General features: G+C 41.0%; 1 protein-coding gene across 1 annotated transcript; it reads right to left on the bottom strand.

Annotated features, from left to right (window-relative positions):
* Window positions 1–8515: 8515 nt before the first annotated feature.
* On the bottom strand, window positions 8516–11069 carry Elp3 (elongator complex protein 3). Its single transcript, XM_076817652.1, has 9 exons — window positions 10794–11069; window positions 10455–10696; window positions 10171–10374; window positions 9843–10096; window positions 9580–9769; window positions 9287–9504; window positions 8949–9209; window positions 8697–8878; window positions 8516–8630 (listed from the first exon to the last, which is right to left on the bottom strand). Exons 1-9 carry the CDS (start codon window positions 10810–10812, stop codon window positions 8545–8547), a joined length of 1656 nt encoding a protein of 551 aa, XP_076673767.1. The 5' UTR covers window positions 10813–11069; the 3' UTR covers window positions 8516–8544.
* Window positions 11070–12864: the final 1795 nt, after the last annotated feature.

Raw genomic sequence — 12864 nt, 5'->3', positions numbered from 1 at the left:
GAATAAGTCGGTATCGTTGGGTGCGACACGAGCAGCGGCCAATTCAGCAACTACGTACTCTGAAATCTGTTGAAATGCTGTGCGTGTGTGCGTGCTTGTATATGTGTGACATGTTTAGAGTTTAGAGTGTGCCGATGCGATGTAACTAATCTCACATACTGTAACTAGAGCGATTATTAATCGTGTATATTTCTGCTTTACAGGTAAGGAATTTTTACATAAAAGACGTTAAACCGGCTGCATTTTCGACTGGGTTCATTGATATGAAATTTGCACAAGATACTGCTTCAGCCGAACCCAGACCTAACCCAGCCCTTTTTTTTTTTTTTTACGTGGAGAAATCCCTACCGGATACCCCTAACCCTCACCTAGACCTTTTTTTTTTTTTTTTTTTTTCGTGGAGAAATCCCTAAAGGATACCCCTAACCCTCCCCTAACCCAGACCTAACCCAGTTACACTTGTAACATTTCATTGTATTGCATTTCACTTATTTGAATAAATTGCAGTTAAGTGGTAAAAGAGTTTTTTTATTTAACGAGCACTACTTACTCCTTCCTATTCCAAATCACATATAAAAGATATGCTAAAAAGAACACCTAAAAAGATCCTTCCACGCAGAGTGGTTTTAAAAATCTTCGCATTAAAGCACTACTTTAAATATGCCATTCAATACCCTCAAACTCTATCGACTTTCGTTCAAGGCTTCTACTTCTCTTCAGAGACATTATTTTGCGCTACCTCTTTCCACGTCATGTTATCCTGTTACGAAGCCCAATTTTGAGCATTCTGAAAATTTTTGCCAGATTTTGGCCCAGGTATCAGGAGAACATGAAGCGAAAAGAGGTATTCTGAATTTCAGCTTCGAAGGCATCCTCGATTCTCTCTCCGAAGACGTTACTTAGTGCCACCTCTTTCGACGTCATGTTATCCTGTTACGAAGCCCAATTTTGTGCATTCTGAAAATTTTTGCCAGATTTTGGCCCAGGTATCAGGAGAACATGAAGCGAAAAGAGGTATTCTGAATTTCAGCTTCGAAGGCATCCTCGATTCTCTCTCCGAAGACGTTACTTAGTGCCACCTCTTTCGACATCATGTTCTCCTGTTACAAAGCCCAATTTTGTGCATTCTGAAAATTTTTGCCAGATTTTGGCCCAGGTATCAGGAGAACATGAAGCGAAAAGAGGTATTCTGAATTTCAGCTTCGAAGGCATCCTCGATTCTCTCTCCGAAGACGTTACTTAGTGCCACCTCTTTCGACATCATGTTCTCCTGTTACAAAGCCCAATTTTGTGCATTCTGAAAATTTTTGCCAGATTTTGGCCCAGGTATCAGGAGAACATGAAGCGAAAAGAGGTATTCTGAATTTCAGCTTCGAAGGCATCCTCGATTCTCTCTCCGAAGACGTTACTTAGTGCCACCTCTTTCGACATCATGTTCTCCTGTTACAAAGCCCAATTTTGTGCATTCTGAAAATTTTTGCCAGATTTTGGCCCAGGTATCAGGAGAACATGAAGCGAAAAGAGGTATTCTGAATTTCAGCTTCGAAGGCATCCTCGATTCTCTCTCCGAAGACGTTACTTAGTGCCACCTCTTTCGACATCATGTTCTCCTGTTACAAAGCCCAATTTTGTGCATTCTGAAAATTTTTGCCAGATTTTGGCCCAGGTATCAGGAGAACATGAAGCGAAAAGAGGTATTCTGAATTTCAGCTTCGAAGGCATCCTCGATTCTCTCTCCGAAGACGTTACTTAGTGCCACCTCTTTCGACATCATGTTCTCCTGTTACAAAGCCCAATTTTGTGCACTCTTAAAATTTTTGCCAGATTTTGGCCCAGGTATCAGGAGAACATGAAGCGAAAAGAGGTATTCTGAATTTCAGCTTCGAAGGCATCCTCGATTCTCTCTCCGAAGACGTTACTTAGTGCCACCTCTTTCGACATCATGTTCTCCTGTTACAAAGCCCAATTTTGTGCATTCTGAAAATTTTTGCCAGATTTTGGCCCAGGTATCAGGAGAACATGAAGCGAAAAGAGGTATTCTGAATTTCAGCTTCGAAGGCATCCTCGATTCTCTCTCCGAAGACGTTACTTAGTGCCACCTCTTTCGACATCATGTTCTCCTGTTACAAAGCCCAATTTTGTGCATTCTGAAAATTTTTGCCAGATTTTGGCCCAGGTATCAGGAGAACATGAAGCGAAAAGAGGTATTCTGAATTTCAGCTTCGAAGGCATCCTCGATTCTCTCTCCGAAGACTTTACTTAGTGCCACCTCTTTCGACATCATGTTCTCCTGTTACAAAGCCCAAGTTTGTGCATTCTGAAAATTTTTGCCAGATTTTGGCCCAGGTATCAGGAGAACATGAAGCGAAAAGAGGTATTCTGAATTTCAGCTTCGAAGGCATCCTCGATTCTCTCTCCGGAGACATTACTTTGTGCCATCTCTTTCGACGGCATGTTCTCCTGTTACAAAGCCCAATTTTGTGCATTCTGAAAATTTATGCCAGATTTTGGCCCAGGTATCAGGAGAACATGAAGCGAAAAGAGGTATTCTGAATTTCAGCTTCGAAGGCATCCTCGATTCTCTCTCCGAAGACTTTACTTAGTGCCACCTCTTTCGACATCATGTTCTCCTGTTACAAAGCCCAATTTTGTGCATTCTGAAAATTTTTGCCAGATTTTGGCCCAGGTATCAGGAGAACATGAAGCGAAAAGAGGTATTCTGAATTTCAGCTTCGAAGGCATCCTCGATTCTCTCTCCGAAGACGTTACTTAGTGCCACCTCTTTCGACATCATGTTCTCCTGTTACGAAGCCCAATTTTGTGCATTCTGAAAATTTTTGCCAGATTTTGGCCCAGGTATCAGGAGAACATGAAGCGAAAAGAGGTATTCTGAATTTCAGCTTCGAAGGCATCCTCGATTCTCTCTCCGAAGACGTTACTTAGTGCCACCTCTTTCGACATCATGTTCTCCTGTTACAAAGCCCAATTTTGTGCATTCTGAAAATTTATGCCAGATTTTGGCCCAGGTATCAGGAGAACATGAAGCGAAAAGAGGTATTCTGAATTTCAGCTTCGAAGGTATCCTCGATTCTCTCTCCGAAGACTTTACTTAGTGCCACCTCTTTCGACATCATGTTCTCCTGTTACAAAGCCCAAGTTTGTGCATTCTGAAAATTTTTGCCAGATTTTGGCCCAGGTATCAGGAGAACATGAAGCGAAAAGAGGTATTCTGAATTTCAGCTTCGAAGGCATCCTCGATTCTCTCTCCGGAGACATTATTTTGTGCCACCTCTTTCGACATCATGTTCTCCTGTTACAAAGCCCAATTTTGTGCATTCTGAAAATTTATGCCAGATTTTGGCCCAGGTATCAGGAGAACATGAAGCGAAAAGAGGTATTCTGAATTTCAGCTTCGAAGGTATCCTCGATTCTCTCTCCGAAGACTTTACTTAGTGCCACCTCTTTCGACATCATGTTCTCCTGTTACAAAGCCCAATTTTGTGCATTCTGAAAATTTATGCCAGATTTTGGCCCAGGTATCAGGAGAACATGAAGCGAAAAGAGGTATTCTGAATTTCAGCTTCGAAGGCATCCTCGATTCTCTCTCCGGAGACATTACTTTGTGCCATCTCTTTCGACATCATGTTCTCCTGTTACAAAGCCCAATTTTGTGCATTCTGAAAATTTATGCCAGATTTTGGCCCAGGTATCAGGAGAACATGAAGCGAAAAGAGGTATTCTGAATTTCAGCTTCGAAGGTATCCTCGATTCTCTCTCCGAAGACTTTACTTAGTGCCACCTCTTTCGACATCATGTTCTCCTGTTACAAAGCCCAAGTTTGTGCATTCTGAAAATTTATGCCAGATTTTGGCCCAGGTATCAGGAGAACATGAAGCGAAAAGAGGTATTCTGAATTTCAGCTTCGAAGGCATCCTCGATTCTCTCTCCGGAGACATTACTTTGTGCCATCTCTTTCGACATCATGTTCTCCTGTTACAAAGCCCAATTTTGTGCATTCTGAAAATTTATGCCAGATTTTGGCCCAGGTATCAGGAGAACATGAAGCGAAAAGAGGTATTCTGAATTTCAGCTTCGAAGGTATCCTCGATTCTCTCTCCGAAGACTTTACTTAGTGCCACCTCTTTCGACATCATGTTCTCCTGTTACAAAGCCCAAGTTTGTGCATTCTGAAAATTTATGCCAGATTTTGGCCCAGGTATCAGGAGAACATGAAGCGAAAAGAGGTATTCTGAATTTCAGCTTCGAAGGCATCCTCGATTCTCTCTCCGGAGACATTATTTTGTGCCACCTCTTTCGACATCATGTTCTCCTGTTACAAAGCCCAATTTTGTGCATTCTGAAAATTTATGCCAGATTTTGGCCCAGGTATCAGGAGAACATGAAGCGAAAAGAGGTATTCTGAATTTCAGCTTCGAAGGCATCCTCGATTCTCTCTCCGGAGACATTATTTTGTGCCACCTCTTTCGACATCATGTTCTCCTGTTACAAAGCCCAATTTTGTGCATTCTGAAAATTTTTGCCAGATTTTGGCCCAGGTATCAGGAGAACATGAAGCGAAAAGAGGTATTCTGAATTTCAGCTTCGAAGGCATCCTCGATTCTCTCTCCGGAGACATTACTTTGTGCCATCTCTTTCGACGGCATGTTCTCCTGTTACAAAGCCCAATTTTGTGCATTCTGAAAATTTATGCCAGATTTTGGCCCAGGTATCAGGAGAACATGAAGCGAAAAGAGGTATTCTGAATTTCAGCTTCGAAGGCATCCTCGATTCTCTCTCCGAAGACGTTACTTAGTGCCACCTCTTTCGACATCATGTTCTCCTGTTACAAAGCCCAATTTTGTGCATCCTGAAAATTTATGCCAGATTTTGGCCCAGGTATCAGGAGAACATGAAGCGAAAAGAGGTATTCTGAATTTCAGCTTCGAAGGCATCCTCGATTCTCTCTCCGAAGACTTTACTTAGTGCCACCTCTTTCGACATCATGTTCTCCTGTTACAAAGCCCAATTTTGTGCATTCTGAAAATTTTTGCCAGATTTTGGCCCAGGTATCAGGAGAACATGAAGCGAAAAGAGGTATTCTGAATTTCAGCTTCGAAGGTATCCTCGATTCTCTCTCCGAAGACTTTACTTAGTGCCACCTCTTTCGACATCATGTTCTCCTGTTACAAAGCCCAAGTTTGTGCATTCTGAAAATTTTTGCCAGATTTTGGCCCAGGTATCAGGAGAACATGAAGCGAAAAGAGGTATTCTGAATTTCAGCTTCGAAGGCATCCTCGATTCTCTCTCCGGAGACATTATTTTGTGCCACCTCTTTCGACATCATGTTCTCCTGTTACAAAGCCCAAGTTTGTGCATTCTGAAAATTTTTGCCAGATTTTGGCCCAGGTATCAGGAGAACATGAAGCGAAAAGAGGTATTCTGAATTTCAGCTTCGAAGGCATCCTCGATTCTCTCTCCGAAGACTTTACTTAGTGCCACCTCTTTCGACATCATGTTCTCCTGTTACAAAGCCCAAGTTTGTGCATTCTGAAAATTTTTGCCAGATTTTGGCCCAGGTATCAGGAGAACATGAAGCGAAAAGAGGTATTCTGAATTTCAGCTTCGAAGGCATCCTCGATTCTCTCTCCGAAGACGTTACTTAGTGCCACCTCTTTCGACATCATGTTCTCCTGTTACAAAGCCCAATTTTGTGCATTCTGAAAATTTATGCCAGATTTTGGCCCAGGTATCAGGAGAACATGAAGCGAAAAGAGGTATTCTGAATTTCAGCTTCGAAGGCATCCTCGATTCTCTCTCCGAAGACTTTACTTAGTGCCACCTCTTTCGACATCATGTTCTCCTGTTACAAAGCCCAAGTTTGTGCATTCTGAAAATTTTTGCCAGATTTTGGCCCAGGTATCAGGAGAACATGAAGCGAAAAGAGGTATTCTGAATTTCAGCTTCGAAGGCATCCTCGATTCTCTCTCCGGAGACATTATTTTGTGCCATCTCTTTCGACGGCATGTTCTCCTGTTACAAAGCCCAATTTTGTGCATTCTGAAAATTTATGCCAGATTTTGGCCCAGGTATCAGGAGAACATGAAGCGAAAAGAGGTATTCTGAATTTCAGCTTCGAAGGCATCCTCGATTCTCTCTCCGAAGACGTTACTTAGTGCCACCTCTTTCGACATCATGTTCTCCTGTTACAAAGCCCAATTTTGTGCATTCTGAAAATTTTTGCCAGATTTTGGCCCAGGTATCAGGAGAACATGAAGCGAAAAGAGGTATTCTGAATTTCAGCTTCGAAGGCATCCTCGATTCTCTCTCCGAAGACGTTACTTAGTGCCACCTCTTTCGACATCATGTTCTCCTGTTACAAAGCCCAATTTTGTGCGTTCTGAAATTTTTGGCCAGATTTTGGCCCAGGTATCAGGAGAACATGAAGCGAAAAGAGGTATTCTGAATTTCAGTTTCAAAGGCGTCACCTTTAAAGTTGGGAATCGAAGCTGCAAAGGTTTGGAATTTGGATAGGAATATGTAAAAGGTATTTCTAAATAATAATACAGTTCTTTTCAAGTTTTTCCCACTTTATTTGCAGAAAAGGCTTTTACAGTGTTACAATAAATTAATATAAGTATGTAGAAATGAATGCTGATTAATATTGTATTATTATTAAGTATAAAATATATTATTTCACTTCATTTTATGTATAAAATCACTATCAGCTTTCCATCATTTGTCTCACTTAAAGTTCCTCAATCCTGTCTACCGAGAAATGTTCCCAAGGTTAATCTGTAACAAGAAGAAAATATTTTTAGCAATCTGATTTGTCTATTATAGAAAATACAACAAATAGATTTGTCTATTATAGAAAATACAACTAATTTCAGGCAAAACATATAAAGAATATAATTATCTTCCTAATTTAAGACAATTCCCCTTTATTTCATGTAAAATACATCTCAACGCTGTACAATTCTACTAACATATCAGTAAAGTACATAGGAAATGTATAATATATTAGTAACTTGAAAAATATTTTTAGTAACTTGACTTGTCTATTATTGAACATGGGAGAAACGTTACAACAGTTTGTCATGTATGAAAATATATTAGTAAAGGGAATAATGCGCTCCAAAATTCTGCGTCTCTTCGTTAAACAGTCACTGTTTCGAAACATCTGCGCCACGTCTCGCTCTTTGATTTGCCCTCCGGAGACGTTACTGGATGAAAATAGTCTTGGAAAAATGTAACAATAAATAAAAAAAATTTAAAGTGTTCCTATATCTACCGCAAATTACTTTTTTATTCCTGTTACTTTAAAAATAAATATAATATTGAAGTGAGATTATTTCCAGTATTATTCCTTTCATTCATTTTTATATAATATCATTCAGTATAGTATGTCCTCCTCTGTACTTGGTTACAATAGCATGTCCAACTTCCTAGCATTATTGTCGAGTTATTATTATAATTTTGCAGATTCTAACTTATACTACTAATTACATACTTTCAGTGATACCTATATTACAATAATGCAAAAAGTATTTATGTAATTATAAAGTACCATTGAATGTTTGAACCTGTTTTTCTCAAAAACGCTAAAAGTGGACATACAATATGTGTGCACTAATTGTAAGCCATCGATGTACAATAGGAAATTTTTTTTTAATGTAGGTTAGTCCGTTGTTATGTATGTCAATGTATGCCTAAAATGAATATAACCTAACCTACAATCGTCCGAAAATGCATACATTGACTCCATCATGCTTTTATTGTGGCTCGTATATCCAGCTATCGCTTCAGTTTTGCTATGAATCCACGTTGGCAGTCCTCCCGAGTAGGCGCCATCTCGTATCTACTACCTCAACTAAATTTGTCACGTGACTTGCTATGTATTATCGCCAATATGGCGGAACTCTGATTTGGGAATATAGTCACGATTTTTTGTTTTTCGTTCTTATATGAGCAGATTTTGGCCTGGGAGAGGTCTCATTCGAAAGAAGAAGATTCAATGCGGAGCGCTCTGCTCACCGTTTGAGTCACAAAACTCTTTTAGTGACCTAAAAATGCTTGGATTCTGCGGGTATATTTTGTCGACTTTTGCTTTTCTTTGGACACTGATATTATTACATATCAACACAATCTCGTTGAACCACGAGCAGAGCGCTCCGCATTGAATCTTCCTCTTTCGAATGAGACCTCGCCCAGCCCCAAATCTGCTCATATAAGGACGAAAAACGAAAAATCCCGAACCCATGTTTCGGGCCAGATTGTGTCGGTATACCGCGCGCTGCATTACCCGTGTCTACCCCCTTAATCGATTACTAATTCTATAATTTATGAAAGATAAATTATTAGAGTAATAAATGTCATATAGTTCTGCAACTGTTTCTTCCTATTAGCAGTTAGAATTGAAACTAAAGATGGTGAAAATTTCTATTATCGGCTCTTTCGTTGAGAAATTAATATTATAGTTCTTTCTAAGCAAAGGGTAAGAAAATAACTGCACATGTTCCGTTATTGTACGAATGTAATCAACATTTATGTGCAATCTGCAAGCATTTTGGACATGTACGGACCGTCGAGTTCGTAGCCCATTTTTCTGTAGTAGTTCCGTGTTCCGACACCTGAAAATAATATTGTAAAGGTTCTCAGAAATGTATCGTACTGAAAGAATTTATTTTCCATCTTACCTGATATAACAGAAATCTTTTGAGATCCATGCTCCTCCTTCGCTATCCGTTCAGCTTCTTCCATCAGCAACATTCCAAAGCCTTGATGCTGAAACTTTGTAGGATCTCGCGCATTCACAGGGACTACACTACCATACACGTGAAGCTCGCGCACTATCGAACATTTATCATTCAATTCTGGCCTGCAAAGTACAAAATCGATTAATATATAATTGCGCTTTCTTGATCATGCCTCAGTAATCAATATTGTACCTGAATGTCTCACTAGAACACTTCCTCAATCGGAGTAAACCAACCAGGATATCCTGTGTAGGATCTTCGTACGACAAAAACGTTTCCCATCCACCGTTGGCAACGTAATCGCGACGTATGAGCTCCACTTCATAGGGTTGTACTTTATGGTGTATCTCCTGAATGCCGACTTCTCGAGTTCTTACGTCGCGACAATCAGTTCCCAAATCCCTCATTCTTGCCAATGCCAATTCCCGCAAATTTCCGTGCTCCACGCCCGAACTGTATATTAAGAGCGATTAAAGACACAATAAAATGTTAACGGAAGAAAAGCGAGTATTCACTCTAGTTACAGTTACCTGACCAGAGGCATAGGTATATCTCTTTGCACGCGGTACACACGTGTCCAAGGAGGTATCAGAGCCAAAATGCGAGCTATAAGATCCACCAAAACGCTCGGTGGATAGCTTTTGTATCTGCCCGTCTTCCATAATTCGTACAAACCTGTGCCACGTATAACTAACGTTGGGTAAATTTTCAGACCGTCCGCTCTGAAGGCAGGGTTTTCAAAAAACTCCTACAGACGCGTCAGTCTTCAATTAAAATTAAAAGAAGCAGGAAAACCAGATAGCCAAACAGAACTGTGACTTACAATGAACTGATTCACATCCCTCTCGATGTCCACGTTTGGTAAATCCGGCATCATATGCGCTATTACTTTAAAACCAGCATCCTTTGATAACTGAAAGCTCTCGCACACTGCGCGTACAGTGTGCCCCCTATTAGTGTCTCGTGCTATGTCTTCGTAAACAGATTGCACACCGATCTCCAAGCGAGTACACCTGAAACGATTCTTCGTTTCAAACGACCAACATAAAACATTTCTTTTCACAAAATATCCTGGAGTCCACGTACCCGTAGCGCAACATATCGGAAAGATGCTTCTTAAGGCAATAATCTGGTCTCGTTTCTATGGTGATCCCAATGCATTTCGTCCGACTTCGTTCGGAATATTTCACCGCTTCGTCGACATTGCTGCTTACATGCCCAGACAATGCGTCGTGTAGATTTCTAATGAAATAATCTCTGTAATCCTCTGGCAATGACATGAAAGTACCTCCCATCACGATAAATTCAATTTTATCTACGCTGTGTCCCAATTGTTTCAGCTACAAATGATTTAACATCGTTATTAAGCCAGATTTCAGCGATACGAGGAAGAGAAATAAATCTTTGACTTTACTTGTTCGACGCGGTGCCTCGTCTGCAGAAATGGATTATATCTCGCACGAATGGCCCTCATAGACGTGGGCTCGTAACCAGTATAAGATTGCGTCGAGTACTCAAAGTCCGAGTCAGGCCCGCCGGGGCAATAAACGCAAATGTTTCCAGTCATGTTAATGTGAGGGCATCTGTGAGGTTTGCACATTACAGCCACGACAGCTATCTGTAAGCATCAGATTATCCGCAGAATGTATTCTTCGCTTATCATCTTGCATCTAAATATGGATGTGTTAAGGTACTAACTCCACTGGCGGTTCTGATAGGCTTCGCCTTCAACTTTGGTACCAATATCCTCCGCGCGTCGGCTGGCACAGCTGCAATGATATCAACTAGTCTGGGCGATGCTTCCAGGCCGTACTTAGAAGAAATTCGAGTTTTCAACTTGTTTAAATCTACGTCTCTGTTTTCGTGGTGCGCTTTCAGGAGTTCCTGTATAACTTCGCCAATTGTCATAACCATACGTTCCTCCTTGCTTTCTTCGAACACTACGAATAAATGAGACACGAGTGTCGAGGCAATTATCTTTAAGTAAATGATGCGTAGAACTGTATTCTCAATGAAATATTAGAGTAATTTAAATACCTCTTTTATCCTTCGCCATGGTGAGAGTTTAGAGATAACCTCTCACAATTCTATTACTAGTCAAATATACTTTCAACTGCTAAGTAGATGGTTTAGTATGTGGAATACATTTTATTACAGGCACCGTAGTTCATTATGCAACCATTTTTAACAACAATATCGTACATTCACTGTTTTGAAAAGTGTTTCGAATATTAAAATCTTAGGTTATGAAAGGAGAAACAGCACTCCACTTTATTTTGGTACACCGCCATCTATCGGAAGAGACCAAAAGTGGCGCCGCCTTTCGGAGAAATTTCATACTAAAACCTTGCCGTATAACGAGTGATTCTAGCAACTTTGTCAGGTTATAGCTCTGTTCCAAATGGAAGTACAAGAAAATTATATAGGAAACTTTTGTACTGTTTAACAAGCTCTTTCGTTCCATCGCATCACTTTTCGCGCAAGTGCAACGATGCACTTGTAAATTGCAATTGCACCTTTTTTTCAAATGGAACCATACCAATTTTGTTACACGAGTTGATTTCTCGAGTTATTCTACGTATTAAAGATATGAGATAAGATCGTCGAAAAGTCAATAGTTTACGAGATATTTCATTTTATATATTACAGAGTTAGTAGGATTTTTTTTCAATTGGGGGCGCCACTTTTGGTCATCACCCGATAGATGGCGGTGTACGAAATTCTCGTGGGGCGTGCAATCTGTTTTACCCCGCGAAATTTGTGTTCAAATACATTTTATTTACGCTTTCACTTCTCTACTGTAAACTTATGTTTATTCAAAACATTGATCCCAGAAGCTCGGGGAAACATCCCCCTGAACAGTTGCGGGTGTGCATGAAATCACGAAAGCGCGCCTTGGTATTATAACATCATTTTATTAGATTTAAATTGAAATCGGTTATAAATTATGGTGATGAGTTTGAATACTAGGACTAGGACAAATGGTTCTCGCTGCTCTGCTTTGTATACTCAATTTCATATTGCATATAGTTGGTGAAGGGGTAAACGCCATCGTTTGGAAAATTCCCTCTGTCTCACAAATCACGCGTACTAAAGCTCCCTCGCTTTCTCTCTCTCTCTCTCTCTCTCTCTCTCTCTCTCTAATCCTTATTCTCTCTCTCATAAATACACGCACACACACGCCTCTCTCTTCTCCACTCCTCCTCTATCTCAACAATCTTCATTTTCTATAACACAATCGCGACAACGCCTGTTTCAACTACGTCGAGGCGATACCAAGTTCAAGTAATTCCAAACGAAAGATCCATTAATCACTGCTCCAACGATCCGTCGACACGCGCGACGACTGCGCACCCGCGCCGCGCAGCGAGTGCTCGTTCGAACAAGACGGCGCGGGAAAGGTCTCGTTCCACCACCTCGATCTCGGAAGCTACTTGAACCTGGCACACCTCGCGAGTGGATAATGTAACAGACGAGAAAACGAATGGACCGACGCCTCGCGGACAGTAGTTCGATACTTCTCCAGTCGAAAGACACAATCAAAGATACCCAGGGCGGCTCTCTCAGTTCGCCAAGTTGCCAGCAACTCTTTAACACCAGTAACGAAATGCCTGTCCGCGACGCGACGTCCCTAGTAGTCCCCCCGGTAGTGGACCGTACCGATCACCTCGGGGGATCGATCCGCAGTCCCTCGCGGATGCATGGGGCTCGTCGATCGAAATTGGCGCGCTTCGATTGAAATCGTCCCGGCTATAGAACGGTCGCGGCACACGTATCGGTAAGCGACGCGGTTCCATATTACTTGTGCAATTTACAGGCCCCACGATGCACTCAAAGCCACTGACATCCCCAATGTTCGCGCTCCTTTGGCATGCTGGTACGTTAAGGGGCTGTTCTACTTGATCGCCCAAAGACTTAAGCTATTTTAAAGATTTCTCGTCAACAGCTTAGTAGCTTAATAAATACCAAAAACATTTATTCCATTCTATTCACTGAGAAAAAGAATCTTTGAAAGTAGCTAAATTTTTCGATCGATCAAAGTAGAATGACCCCCTAAATATGCGCTACTTATCACTCGGAGAAGATAAGAGTTTTTTTACATCGCAAC

The sequence above is a fragment of the Andrena cerasifolii genome, chromosome 8, assembly GCF_050908995.1.
Source record: "Andrena cerasifolii isolate SP2316 chromosome 8, iyAndCera1_principal, whole genome shotgun sequence".
NCBI classification, from domain to species: domain Eukaryota; kingdom Metazoa; phylum Arthropoda; class Insecta; order Hymenoptera; family Andrenidae; genus Andrena; species Andrena cerasifolii.
The sequence above is the reverse complement of the archived record's forward strand: the minus strand, read 5'-3'. Positions and strand labels throughout refer to the sequence as shown.